At 55.6% G+C, this 14,011-nt stretch overlaps 1 protein-coding gene and 1 long non-coding RNA gene across 2 annotated transcripts in view; one reads left to right on the top strand and one right to left on the bottom strand.

Moving 5' to 3' along the window:
* The window catches only part of LOC306639459, a 288,549-nt gene that overhangs the window by 168,912 nt on the left and 105,626 nt on the right, over positions 1-14,011 (bottom strand). The window lies entirely within an intron of this gene.
* On the top strand, positions 11,259-12,615 carry LOC306639455 (uncharacterized protein C11orf96 homolog). Its single transcript, XM_079103053.1, has one exon. The coding sequence runs from the start codon at positions 11,274-11,276 to the stop codon at positions 11,988-11,990; it is 717 nt and encodes a 238-aa protein (XP_078959179.1). The 5' UTR covers positions 11,259-11,273; the 3' UTR covers positions 11,991-12,615.

Raw genomic sequence — 14,011 nt, 5'->3', positions numbered from 1 at the left:
AGTGACAAAGGCAGGAGAGGAACAGCTCTGAGGAGGGAGAGCCGGAGAAGCTCGTCACCACAGCCCAGCACAGTACTGGCCTGCCTCCCCTCCCCCAGCACATCAGACACCAGACTCCGCCCACTCGAGCCAGGGGACAACGTGGGCTAGCAGCTGACAAGGTGGATAAAAGGCAGCAAGAAATCAGACCTGTCCCGGCCTTAGGAATCCTGGGTCCGCTGGCTCTGGGCAAAACCTTTCCTGCCCTTGGCCTCAGTTTCCCCTTGTGTCAAGTACAGGGCTTGCATGTGTCCGGGAGAACATGGCTGCGTACCCTAATGTACACCCAGCAGAAGGCCACAGCTCCTGATGTGCGCGCCTCCCGCTAGGAAGCGCTGGAAGTGTGCGCTCACTTAGGCCGCTCAGGCATTAATAGGAGAAAACTGCAGGGCTTGACCAGTCGAATGTGGCATCGTTTTTAGCTTTTTAAACTGCAACGCTTGATTGTAAAAGAAAAAATCGACACACGCGAATGCACAACTAGCCTCGTGATGCAATATGATGTGCTGACTTGGATGTTTTGTGTTCTGTTATGTGTGATTTTCAAAATGCTGGTCATGGTCCCTAAGCCGTGCAAGGGCCGTCCCTGCACCACACCCCCAGGGTCTGCAAGCAGCTTCCCGCTCATCTTCAGGCTGCTTCCTGCTCTAGCAGCTTGTAGTTTTCTTCCATTTCCTGTGGCCTCTCAACCCCCACCAGCTGAGCCTCTGGTCTTCTTGGCTGTGTCTTCAGACAGTGGTTTCCAATCTCAGATGCTGGGACTGTGGGCAAGGCTGTCACCAGGCTGTGTGGCTGGAGGTGTGCTGCACAGAGAGCCACCTGTCTGAGCTCATGGCTGAGGTCCCTGAGCCCTCCTGCTGCCTGGTTGTCTGGCTCAAGTGCTGGGGCCTCTGGGAGGGGGGCCCCCAGGCCTTCTGCCATCACTGTGGGTAAAGGGGGAGTGGGATTGGATGTCACTTAAGGCCCCTCCCTGCCCTGCTCTAAGACTACTGATTGGACCAGAGGACACTCATCTCCCCGGAAGAGTTGTGGGCAAGTTGAGCCTGGCTGCCAGTTAGAATTCTAGACCCTTCCCCAGTCCTGGCTAGCTCCCTCTTCACCCCATCCTCCCCTGAATCGCTCCCTGGGCAGGTCTGGGACTCACCATGTGGGAAGTGGAGATGGGGAGAACAGCGTCAACAACAGACATACCTGGGTTCAGGTCCCAGCACTGGCTCTGCCTACTGCATGGGCTCGTGGGCCCATCCTCAACAAAAGCTTGGGGTAGCAGTACTTGTCTCGGAGGATAAACCTAAGGGTGAGAAGCGCTGATGCTGGGCATGATGTAGAGGCTCCGAAAGCCACCTCCCTTTGACTCTCGTCCCTGCATGTCCCTTCAGGGAATGACTGGAGAAGGGGCAACTACTACTGTTTTGAAGCAAGGAGGAATGCTCTCCACAGCTGGGCAGTGTTGGGAGAGGCTGTCCTGAGCTGGGTGCCCTGGCGCAGCCCCTGCCCACCCCGGCATGCCCTAAGACCGCAGAGGCCAGACACAGCAGGCACATCTGGTGTCCATGCGCAGCCTGAGGAAGGACTTTGAGGGTCCCAGAGGTCCTGTAGCTATTTACAAGACTGACTGTGCATCCCGTCCCAAGGACAGGCTTAGAGTACCACAGGACATCGTTTTGACCCCAATTTATATCAATTAAAATGTCTACTCTCCTAAAAGAACTAAGGTTTATGCCAATATCTTCTCATAAATCATCTAATTTGATCCTCATAAGCTTCCCTCCATCCCTAGAGAAGTTTGGGCAGGCATGAGACTTCTATAATCCCAGGGTAACAAGAAGAACTTGCTAGTAGACATCAGAACCAAGGCATCCAGATAGCCAGTGTTGAGCTGCTGTCTGCTGCTTTTCTTGCTGTCTCCCATTACTAAGGCCGTAAGAAGTGTCTGCAGTGTCCCTAGCACTTTCTCTGTGGTCCCCCCGCCCCCACCCTAGTGGTAAATTATGGAAGGGTGGCTTTGCACCGGCCTCAGGGATGAGGGATGAGGGCGCGTCTGTCATGAGGACGGTGTTCCAGGGTAGAACAACTTGGAAGACGGTTCTTTCCAGGCTCCTGACTCAACAGCCACACCTGGTATCACATCAGCTCTTGGCAGCTGCACATCCTGGGGCTCCGAGAGCCCAAGTGACCTGACCACACAGCACTGATAGTCAAGACTAGGAAAGCTTGCACGTCTGCCTGGTGCAGCGGGGACTTGAGACTGCCTGGGAAAACCTGTGACCCTCTGGCCTCTGTTCCTGGCTTAGCCGCCCTCTGCTGTTTTGCTGATAACCAGAAAAATTCCTTTCTATGGCGGAGACTGATGGACAGACTCCCTCTATTCCTTCCTTCCTGTCATGGAACTCACTGTGTTGCCCAGGCTGGGCCCAAACTTCTGGCCTTGAGTCCTCCTCCTGCCTCAGTCTCCTGACTAGACTTGCACTTTCACTTGGAACATAAGAAAGTTGCTACCGTTGGCTGTGAGATGTCTGGTCCTGGCTTGTGGCTCAATTAAGGCAGAGAAACTCCTCAGGCCTGGAGGCTGCAAGCCAGGCTTCATGCTAACTAGCTGGGTGAGGTCGCTGGACTTTCATTTCCCTGTGCACATGAGGGTAGTGTCAGATGGACCTTCCAGAGAACCAGCAGGCAGTGGGGCTTGGGATACAATCCAGGACTGGTGTCCAACCTGACTGCCCCGCCTTGCTGCTTGCTGTGTGACCTCTCTGGGCTTCTAAGTCTTCATCTCAAAAGACAGCAAAAGTATACTTGCTTTGCTGAGGTCACAGGAGAAACTAGTTTGTGAAGCTCAAGGGCCACATGTGGTACAGGTACTCAGTCATGGTGATCTGAGACTGGTGGTCTCAGACGGGGACGCTAAGGCCTCCTGAGCCGTGGATGCTGGGCTTCCCATACTGTAGCCACTGACCCGGGGCAGTACTCGTGTTATGGAAGCAGACCCTTGGTGGAGAAATGAGCTTCCATTACTCCCGTGAGCACAGCCAGGCCAGCAGTCTGGGCAGGATTCTCAAGAGGTTTCCCTGCTCCCTCTGAGTCCCCAAGAATGTCCCTGCCCCACCCCCAGCCTCGTGTTCCCTGGGGATCATCCCGGGACAGGGAAGTACCAGGATTCCTCCCCGCCTGGGAGCTGTGCTGCCGTGCCAGCCCCACAGCCTGCCCACCAGCAGCTGGTGTCCCCCTGCACCATGGACAGGGAGATCAGATGAGACAGTGAGCTCATTGCAGCCTGAAGGGCCATCAGGGTGGGATGGTCTGACTTGGGAGGTGTCACTGGGGTCTCTCTGGCTCTGCTCCTCTCTGCCTCCCTGTGCCTCTTGGAGCCTCTTCCTCTGTCTTGCCCCTCTCCCTCTCCTTTCTCTCCGGCTCGTGCACACTGACACCCCCTCTTGGAGCTTGCTGGGGATTGTCATGGCAACCCTCCAGCAAAATTATCAAAACACTTTTTATGCTCACAATTGTACCAGACGAAGTGCTAATTCTGAGTGAGGCAGGAGCAGTTGGTAGGCTGCCGAAGTCATAGGCTTTGTGCCAAGGGCCCACTGGGTGGGGCGGCACCAGCGGGAGCTGAGGGCCGGCCGGGAGGCAGGACACCCAGTGAAGGCCCTGTCACTCACTGCCTGAGATGTGTTTTTTGCTGTCCCTTTTCTACCCCTTCCACATTCATATTTATGTCACACACACACACATGCCACATTGGCTGGACCCAAAACACCCAAAGTGCAGATCCACCCAAACAGCACCATCTGGAAAAACTGTCCCCTCATTGAGTACGTGGAGCCCTGAGACTCACTCTAGGGGGACTTCTGGGTGAGGAGGATGGGGTTCCCCAACTGATCAAGGCTTCTGAGCAGCAGTGGGTCTGGGCCAGAACAGCAGGACAGTGGCAGCCTGGCCATCTCGCCCACCCCCAGGGGAAGACAGGCGACCTCGGGAGCCGAGACTCTCCTGCCCTGTTCTCTGCACCTTGATCGAGTCCTCCAGGGCTCTCGTAGGACGCACACCACACCCCTGCTGCCATCCGACCCGGGGCCCAGGATACCAAAGGCTCCTTGGAATCAGAGCCCTGCTAATAGCTGAAGAACTGGTAGGTACTTTTTTTAAATCCCAGCTCTGCCCAAAAGCCGAAGTGTGGGTGGGGATGGTGGAGGAGGTGGCGGCCCAGGCCCCTCCCGGTCTGCTGCTGTCTTCTACCCCATCTGCTCCGCAGCCCCTCCGGGGAGGGAGTCCTTCCCCCGCAGTCACAGCTTGGGCTGCTTGTCACTCTCTGGCCTAAGGGGAAGCATCTACTTCCTGCAAATGGGTCCCCTCATTCCCTGCCTGAGAATTCTAGAATGTCAGAGCAGGTGACTCGAAGTCTGACCTTCCAACTTCACAGATGGGGAAATTGCCGCTAGAGGTGGGAAGCTGCTGGTTCAAGGCCAGAGTGTGGCAGTGCAGCTGAAGCACCACAGCCTGGGTATCTGGCTTTGAGTCCGGTCCTGTTCCTGTTGAATCAGAGACAGCAGGACAGAGTGGCGCAAGCAGTGAGCACCGTTCTGAGTCAGGCTGGCCTGGCTTTGTGTTTCGGCTTTAGCCCTTAGCAGAGGGTGACCCTGGCAAGCTACCAAACACCATGAGTCCTCATCTGTAAAATGGAGTAAAGCTAGGATTCCCCTCTAGGGACTTGCTGAGAGTGACTTAGAGGAAAAGCACAGTTGGCACAGTGCCAGGCACATAGTAGGTGTTCAGCAGCTGATATTTCTGCAGCCCTGCTGAGAAGAAGGAATATCCTGTGTCCCCTTTAATGGCCAGGGTGACTAGGTGCAGCAACAGTGCCACAAGTGGACATTGACTTGTCCCTGAATTTCCAGCCTCTGCAGACTCAACTGGGCCCAGAGGGCAACAAGAACCAGGGTCCAGTGCCTGGGTGGCCCTGGTTTGCCCAGACCCCAAAGTCTGCCCACCCCTCTCGCCCTCTGCACACTACAGAGCAGAAGACTTTGGCTCTTGGCCTTTGGAGAAAGGACTGAACGAGGAGGAGGGGTCTGTTGATAGAAGAGTTGACACCCCCCACGCACTCTAGGGTCAGCTGTGGGGGCCCCAGTAAGCCTTAACGTGGTTCACTTCTGCCTGCAGTTCCTCCCCTGGAGACATGACCTGGAGCTCCCTGTGGCTCTGTCCGGCGTCCTCTTTTAAATTGTGAGTCAGGCAGCAGGGAGGTGTAAGGCACCACAGCCCCCGGATGCCCTCGGAAGCAGGAATGTCTTGGAGCTCTTCCCTGACATCTGCTCAGCCAAGTTGGGGGGCCAGGAAGGTTTGGGCATGAGATAATGACAGCAAAAGGAACTTTTACTTCATGCTCAAGACAGGCTGGGCATGAGGCAAGGTGCTCCCCAGACTGTAGCCATTGACCCCTGGGACAGTCTTTATGCTTTCTAGGTGTGACATGAGACTCAGAGTGAGACCTGCCCAAAGTCACAGAACTAGTCTGGCAGAGAAAGGTTATAATCTAGCTGTGTTCTCCTAACCTGACAGTGGCCCTTGGCTGGCTCCTGCAGATAGAGGATCCAGAAGGCATAAAAAGACCAGTTAGGACAGGGTCTGGCCCTGGAGACATCCGGAAGTGGGGGGAGTAGAGGACAGGGCGGGTCAGCAGTGGCAGGGGACTCCAGGCAGTGTGCGATCTCAGGGCCCATTTCTGTTTGCTTCTTTCCTTGGTTTTGCGTGCTAGGCAGGCACTCTGCCCCTAAGCCACACCTCCAGCCCTCAGGTCCTGTCTTGGACAGGAGATTTCAGTCTCTCCAGCCTCATGCCCCTTTTCCCAGAATTCCCCTGTGAGCAGGGCTTCAGGCCAATGATCTCATGGCTAATTTGGGACCCTTGCTGTGGAGCTCACACTTCTTTCCTATTTTCAATGCCCTGGGGTGGGGTAAGGTGGGGGTCTAATCCAGGGGCGATTTTGGGTATCCCCACTCCCTGGTCTGGGAACTTGGAGCCTCAAGCCGTGTGCACTGGGGAGAAAGTCCCAACAGAAGCAGTGCAGCCCCTCCCTGGCCTGCCAGGAGGCCTGGGGCAGGGTGGGCATGGTGGCTTCCATTCCACAGGGACCCATGAACTCCTCTGTGTGCCCTGCTCTGTGTGTCCTGGGTGCTGGGGAAGGCAGTGCTAATGTTGACAGTCCAGAGGAGTAGGTGGACAGTTCAGAAGTCAACATGAAGACCTTTTAGAAAGTGATAAGTATGCTACGAGGGAAAATGTAAAAATGTAATGGAGTGACTGAAGGGTATCCTCGGGAAGGCAGCTGAGACCTCAGCAGGTAGGCAGACAAGCGGCTCATCCAAGGACACATAGTAAGTCCTGGTACAGCCAGGCTGGGCCCTTCTGGTACTCCCATTCTTTTCTTTTTGATACCAGGGATGGAACCCAGGGTGATTAACTACTGAGCCACATCCCCAGCCCTTTTTATTTTATTTTTAAAATTTATTTATTTTTATTTTTTTGCTGTGCTGGGGATTGAACCCAGGGCCTTGTGCTTGCAAGGCAAGCACTCTACCAACTGAGCTATCTCCCCAGCCCCCTTTTTATTTTTTGAGACAGGGTCTCACTAAGTTGCTGAGGACCTCTCTAAGTTTCTGAGAAGTTGCAGTCCTCCTGCCTCAGCCTCCCAAGTTGCTGGGATTACAGCATGCACCACCATGCCCAGCTCAGACTTCCATTTGAATGATCTCCTTCCTCCTGCAACCACCCTTCTCTTGAATTCTTGAATTCTTCTCTTGAATTGTGTTCTCTGGGTTCTCCTACCCTGCTGTTGGACTTCGCTTTTCCAAGTTTTGTTTGTTTTTGTTTTTGTACCAGGGACTGAACTTGGGTGTTTAAGGACTGAGCCACACCCCTAGCCTTCTTTATGTATACACACATTTTAATTTAGAGACACGGTCTCACCAAGTTGCTTAGGCCTTGCTAAGTGACTGAAACTGGCTTTGAACTTGCAATCCTGAGCCACTGGGATCACAGGCCTGTGCTACTGCGCCTGGACACTTTTCCAAGTTCTTTTTTTTTTTTAATTTTTTGTGTGTATTTTTTAGTTGTAGATGAACACAATGCCTTTATTTTTTATTTTTATGTGGTGCTGAGGATCAAGCCCAGAGCCTCATGTGTGCTAGGTGAGTCCTGTACAACTGAGGCACAACCCCAGCTCTTTCCAAGTTCTTGACTGGCTTTGCCTCCTCCTGGTGTAGACCTGTTCCAGCCCTCTGTCCGGAAGGTGGGTCTTGACCCACTCCCCCCAGTGTTAAATGCCATCTACCCCTAAGTGCCTATGGCCTGCTTCACGTTTCCATTTGGATGCCTCATGGTTCTTTCAGGATAAAGCTAAGTTTATATAATAAGACCCCAAATTAGAATAGTGTTAAATCATTCAGTTCATTGTTCTCTCCTAGTTCCAAGGGAAGTGTACATAGATAGCTCAGTTCCACATAGTCATTGAGGGACCCAGGTTAATGGCGCCACTGCTTTGAGGCATTGAAGCAGAGTTGCACACACACATTCCCAGGTGAGAGAGCAAACATGGGACCCCCACTAGCTGCAGGGAAAGTTGGGCGGTGTGACTTCACTGGGTGGAGAGCTAACAGTCTCTGCCAAAGCCCACCCTCTTGAACCATGAGGACTTCCCTGCCTTGGTGGCAGAAGAGACTGTGGGGGTGACCCTCCTTGTCCTGTGTCTCCCTGGTCCTTGGTTTTGCTTTTCCAGAAATTCTCCCTTGTCTGTCAATTCTCTATGACCACCAAAGGGTGTGAGAACCTGTCCTTTCTGGGGCGCCGGGGATTCGAACCGCGGCCCTCGCACATCCTAGGCGAGCGCTCTCCAACATGAGCTGTTTCTTCAGCTCCGCCTGTCCCTTCTGGATGCTGATTTGGCCTTTGTGTTCCAGCCTTATACATTTTTGTCGATGATAACAATTCCTCCACAAACCTGACGGACTTTGGATCTGTCTGGTTCTAGGTAGTGCCATGTGCCAGTAACCACACCCAGAACTCCTTTTGTGAAAGTTAGTGAGCCTCTCTTCCTTGCCCAACCCATCTCTTTCTCCTGTCTTGCAGTGAAAGCTACCAAGGAAACAAGGGACCTGGATACCAAGGTTCCTTCATATATTAATGTGCCACAGGGGAGATTTCTTCGTTTGGCTTAATTTTTGGCATAATAGGGGCACTGAGAGACCCTTTGAGCCATAGACTGGTCTCCTGCTCTTTGGACAAAACCAGTGGGCTTTTCTAACCCTAGTGCCACTATTTTTCTGGATTCTATTTCTGTCCACTCTTCTTGTAAACTAGCCAGTCTCTTTCTTGTAATGTCTTGAAATAGATGAAATAGCTTGCATCAAGCAGCCAATGCATGCAGTCTTTTTGGCTCTTTCCAACCATTTCTCTAGAATTATAGACTCAGTAGGCATTGTGCCTGTCTTTTATTCTCACGTGTGATGTTTGCATTAAGTATTTTGTCCCAGCATAACAAGGGTCACCGGCTTTCCCTCCTCCAGTGCTGCTTGCCTGTGGAAACACCTGTGAGCTGAGCCACTACCACAGATTCGAGGGTTTTGATCCATGGGCAGCTTCCTGCTCCTGGTACCAGTTTCGGTATAGAGTATGGCTAAGCTGCTTTTAGAAGGAGCTGCAAACCGGGCATGGTGGTCCCTAGCTGCTGGGGAGGTCAGAGGATCATTTAGCTTAAGAGTTTGAGACCAGCCTGGGCAATGTTTTGAGACCCTGGCTCAAATCACAGTAGTTTTAAGATTATAAAGTTGATTTTGATTTGTAGTTCTGATATGAGCATTTTCAGCCTCAGCCAAGCGGGGAGTGGGTTTTAATGGACAGTTAGCAGACTCCACAAAGGTCTTCTTCTCCCCAACCTTCTCTGCCCCTGTCAATCAATGGCACCACCATTAACACTTGCTCAAGAGAAAAACATAGAAGTCAACTTGAACCCTAGCCCCAGCTGCAGCCTCCATCTAATCCATCAGAAATTCATCTTAGCTCTGTCTCTAAGTCTGAAATCTAACCATTTCCCTATGTCTCTATGGCCTCCACCCTGTGCAAGTCTTCAGTGTCCTGTGTCTGAGGTCATGTAATAATCTCCTAAATGGGTTCCCAACTGTTTCCCTGTCTTCTCTGCACACGTCAGCCAGAGTGAATTTTTTAAAAACACAATTTCATTTGGGCATCGTGGCACATGCCTGCAATCTCAGCAACTCTGGAGGCTGAGGTAGGAGGATTGCAAGTTCGAGGCCAGCCTCAGCAACTTAGTAAAGCCCTAAGCAACTTAGACCATATCACAAAATTAAAAAAAAAAAAAAAGGTCTGGGGATAATGGCTCAGTGGCAAAATACCCCTGGGCTCAATCCCCAATACAAACAAGTACCACGACACATACAAACATAATTTGGAGGATGTATCTCGTCCTGCTCAAAACCCTCCAGTGCCTTAGTAATGCCCTTATAATGAAACTCTATTTCTGTACGTGGCCTGGAGGCCACACTGACTGTCCCTGCTGCTCATCTCCGTCGCCCACTCTACTATAGCCAACAGGCTTCCCCGCGGTCCACCGAAGGAGCTGAGTGTTTTCTTGTTTAACACCTTGGTGCTAGGGGTGCCTCTGCCCAAACCTTCCCCACTTTGTCTCTCGGCTGGTCCTTCCTTGACCTCCACAGGGCGGACCACTTCAGTGTGATAAGAGCAGGGGCTCAGGAGCCGTGCTGTGTGGGTCTGAAGCTCAGCTCTGGTACTTACTGGCGGTGGGGCCTGTGGGCGGGCCGCTTGGCTTCTCTGTGCCTTGGTTTTCCCATCTGCAAATGACGCTAACGTACTTGGTACCCAAGAGTCTTTGATAATAAAACAGCTAACATTTACTTAAATGAGCTAATACATAAAAGCACTCAGGCCATCTCATATCAAACTCCTAGTGGGTGTCAGCTACATGTCACCCCCTCTGGGAAGCCTGTCTGGCTGCGCACAGCTCGCTGTCTGCATCCCTGCCACACCGCAGCACATGCTCCTGTTTATGTGTTCCTGACTGCCCCGTGCCCAGGGTGCCCCTGCCAGGGCAGGACTCTACCTTCTTGCTCACTGTGCTTCCTCCCTGAGCCAGTACACACGGGTCCTCAGCCTTTGTTGAGTGGATATGGAGGAACGGAGGCCAGATCCCACTGAGTCCTTCCTTTGCCAATATCTCCGTGAGTTGTGCTCAGGCTGGTCCCACAAAGCTTCCTCTAGGGAGCCCCAAAGCAGGGGACAGGTGCTGCCATGTGGACCGGCTGGCAGTGGTGGGCTGTGGCTGGTGGTGTCAACCCTCATCAGGGGCTGTTAAGAACATGGACTCTGGAGTCCACCCCACCTCTCTCCCTCAGTTACTAGGGACTAGTGACTCATCCCCTCTGGGCCTCCCTTTTCTATGGAAAATGGAGAGAATACCAATTACCTCAGAGGGCTTTCATGAAGATGAAATAGGATAATTTATGTAAAACGGGGCTCACTGGCTGGCTTGGAGTAAAGCTGTCCAGATGGTAGCTATTATTATTGTTGTTGTTAGTGCATATCCAGTGTCTTTCTTCAGTACATGAATGGGGTGCCCAGGGAACTTGGGGGTGGTGGTGAGGAGACAGAGAAGGCATCAAGGGAAGTAAAGAGCTGGGATGGAATAGTGTGTGTGTGTGTGTGTGTGTGTGTGTGTGCACGTATGTGTGTGCGCGATCCTGGGAAGGGGGTGGCAAGAACTATGAGCCCGCTCCTTTCTCGGAGCTCAGCTCTGGGGAGCCGGTCGCCCTGGCTTTCCCAGGTGCCAGGAGAGCCTGGAACTGCTTTGTGCCGGCGCGCGGCGCGCAACCCCACGGCAGAATAACCAGAGCCTGAGTGTGAGCATCTGGTCCTAGCGGGCGGGGGAAGGGACCTGCACCCCCACAGTCACTCGGGCTGGTACAGATTCGGGGATCCCAGAACCAGCACTACCAGCCCCGGGCTGCCGATCGGATCACCCTGCCCTGGGCGCAGCTCGGTGCGGCCGCGTGCTCCCCGGATTCTCCCGGAACCCCGCGGGCGGGGCCTGCCTTCCGGAGCCGGGTTGGCAGGGGGCGGGCGGGCGGCGCCGGGTAAGGGGCCGTTACTTTCCCAGAGTGGCGGGGCGACGTCAGGCGGAAGGGCGCGGGGCGCGCACGCTTTAAATGGCATTCGCTGTCATCCGAGCTCGCAGTCGTGTGGGCAGGAGCGGGCTATATAAGCGGCGAGCCGGGCCGCCGCGGGGCAGACGGCGACAGCAGCGGCGGCGAGCGGCTCGGAGCGCAGCGGAGCAGCGCCCCCGGAGCCCCGCGCCCCCCGTCGGGCCCGCCCGTCCGCCCTTCCGAGGAGCGCCTGCCCGGGCCCGCGAGGGCCGCCGCCACCCCGCAGCAGATTTGGATCCCCCGCCCGGCGAGCCCCAGGCTGCTGCCTCCCGGGGGTGCCCGGCGCAGCGGCCGCCCCCGGAGAGCCCCAGCGCCCCGCCGCCCGGCCCCGCGGACGCCGGCGGCGCCATGGCGGCCGCCAAGCCCAGCGAGCTCATGGGCATCTGCTCCAGCTACCAGGCGGTGATGCCGCACTTCGTGTGCCTGGCCGACGAGTTCCCGCAGCCCGTGCGGCCCGCCAAGCTGTCCAAGGGCAAGGGCCGGCTGCGGCGGCCGCGCCAGTCGCGCTTCAAGACGCAGCCGGTGACCTTCGACGAGATCCAGGAGGTGGAGGAAGAGGGGGTGTCCCCCATGGAGGAGGAGAAGGCTAAGAAGTCGTTCCTGCAGAGCCTGGAGTGTCTGCGCCGCAGCACGCAGAGCCTGTCGCTGCAGAGGGAGCAGCTCAGCAGCTGCAAACTGAGGAACAGCCTGGACTCCAGCGACTCCGATTCGGCCCTGTGAGGGGCGCCGCCCGGAGCGGGGACAAGCGCGCTTCCGCGGCCGGCCCCGGGCCCCGCGGGTGCATACCAAGAGGACCCGCGCCCCGCGCCGGGGGGACCCGTGAGGACCGGGGATCGCCGCCCCTCGCGCGCTTGGACTCCCGCCCCGCTGCGAACTGGTGGGTGCGCCCTTCGCTGCGCTCGCCCTGGCCCCAGCGCGCTCGGGGACTCCAGGGAGGGGGGCTGCTTTCTTTGCCCTTGTAAATGTTTATTTTTTAACTCTTCCCAGTACGAACTGTGAGTGTGTGCGGGAGGCGGCCCGCGCCGAGTCGTCCAGGTCTCGCCGGGGTAGCCGCTCCACTCCCGCGTCTGATGGTTTGCAACTCCGATTTTGCACACCGCTCCACCGTGCCCCCCAGAGCACACCTGTTCACACTCACGCCAACACTCTCTCGCTGAACACTTTTATAATTGTTAGGCGGGCTGATGGGACTTTGGTGCGCAGCGCGGCTGCTGCTGCAGCGGGAGGATTGATATTTATTTTTGCATTGCAATAGCTGAAGGCGTTTATTTAACGATCTTTTTACCCGGATATGTCTGTGAGGCTCCCGAATGGAGACAAATAAAGTCAATATATTTGCACAGTGTATTTCTCTAGGCTCTTGACTTCTTGAACCTTTGAGGCCCAGCCTCCCAAGACAGGGAGGTAAGGGAGGAAGTGCGGAGATGAGGTCCGCGAGGCCCAAGTTGGAGGTTACTCCACAAGCTTGTCACCAGAGGCCGCTGCCCCCTCCCCGGCCATCGGCCACCGGTGCACGGCATTACCTTCCTCCCTAGGTGGGTCCACGTTTAGCCCAGGGCGCTGCCTCCCAGTTCTGTTCCTCCTCGCTGGAATCCGGAGGGAGTGACGCCGCTGGTGAGGCAAAGGCGGCCCTGTGAGGATGGAGAACGTCCTCCCCGATGCTAGTGCCATCTCAGGGAGGCAGAGTAAAGCCTTCTCCAGGGACCTAGCACGGAAGACCCCACTCACCCTCCGCCCTTTCCTGACAGCGGCTCCAGGAGGCTGCGGATGCCAGGGCAAGCGATGGGAAACTCGGCGGGGATGCTTGGACGGTGGGACCCGAGGAAGAGCAAAAGTGCGGGTGCGCACACACGGTGGGATGCGGGTGAGGGCCCCGCGTCTCGCCATCCCGCACCGACTCAGTGCAGTGCCCAGCGCACCTGCACCTCGGGAGCAAACGGCGCCAGCTCCTGACCTTTGGCTATTCTTCCAGCCCTCCTCCTTGGTCCCCTTCAGGGCTCTGCAAAGCGGGTGAGACATGTCTTTGGTCAAAGCCTTTAAGGTGCCTGGGTACCACAGGGCACACCCCACCCGGTCCAGCCGGGCTTTGTTTACAGAGAACGAACAAGGGCCGCGTGGAGAGGAGTGACTGCCGGCCAGTGCTGCCGCGGGCCGGGTCCAGTGCTCCTTTCTAGACTCTCTCTAGTCTTCTAAAGCATCTGCCCCGCATCGCATCCCTGTCCTCATCCTAAATCCTCAGGGTTACCAGCGTAGCTGTGTCACCTGGCAGCAGGTTGCGACCAGGGTGACAAAAATGACATTCGGGTGAGGAGGGTGGATTCCCATACCTGGGATCCCCGCCCTGGCCAACCCTCCAAGATTACTCCAAGCCTGACCCGACCTGTCCCTCTCTGCGGGAGCTAGAGTAGGCTTCTACTCCCGCCCCACGGGCCCCTTCTCTGTGCTTGGGCGCCCTCTGGCGGTGGGGCTGGTGTGTGCGTGTGTCTGGGGTGATGGGCCCCATTCTCCCTTTCTGTCCTGGCACCCCCCCTTAACACCCTGGGCTCTGTGGAAAAAGAAGAGAGGAGATGAAACAAGGAAACAAAAACAGGCCTCAAAGGATGTCCTCCCCCTCCCCTGGCTCTGCCAGGGGACGGTGGGCTATGGCCTTGTTGACTGGGGTCTCTGGCTCCTGTCCCAGCTGCTGAGAACCCACTGGCCATTGTAGTGTCTCCTCTGTGGTGGGGCAGCGTGACAAGAGG

The sequence above is a fragment of the Sciurus vulgaris genome (assembly GCF_902686455.1).
Source record: "Sciurus vulgaris genome assembly, chromosome: 11".
NCBI lineage: Eukaryota > Metazoa > Chordata > Mammalia > Rodentia > Sciuridae > Sciurus > Sciurus vulgaris.
Note: the sequence above shows the minus strand (reverse complement) of the source record. Positions and strands in the feature narration are given on the sequence as shown.

What these genes read in the sequence shown, in the direction of transcription:
- LOC306639455 (XM_079103053.1), top strand. Translation starts at nt 11,274, where the DNA reads ATGGCATTCGCTGTCATCCGAGCTCGCAGTCGTGTGGGCAGGAGCGGG.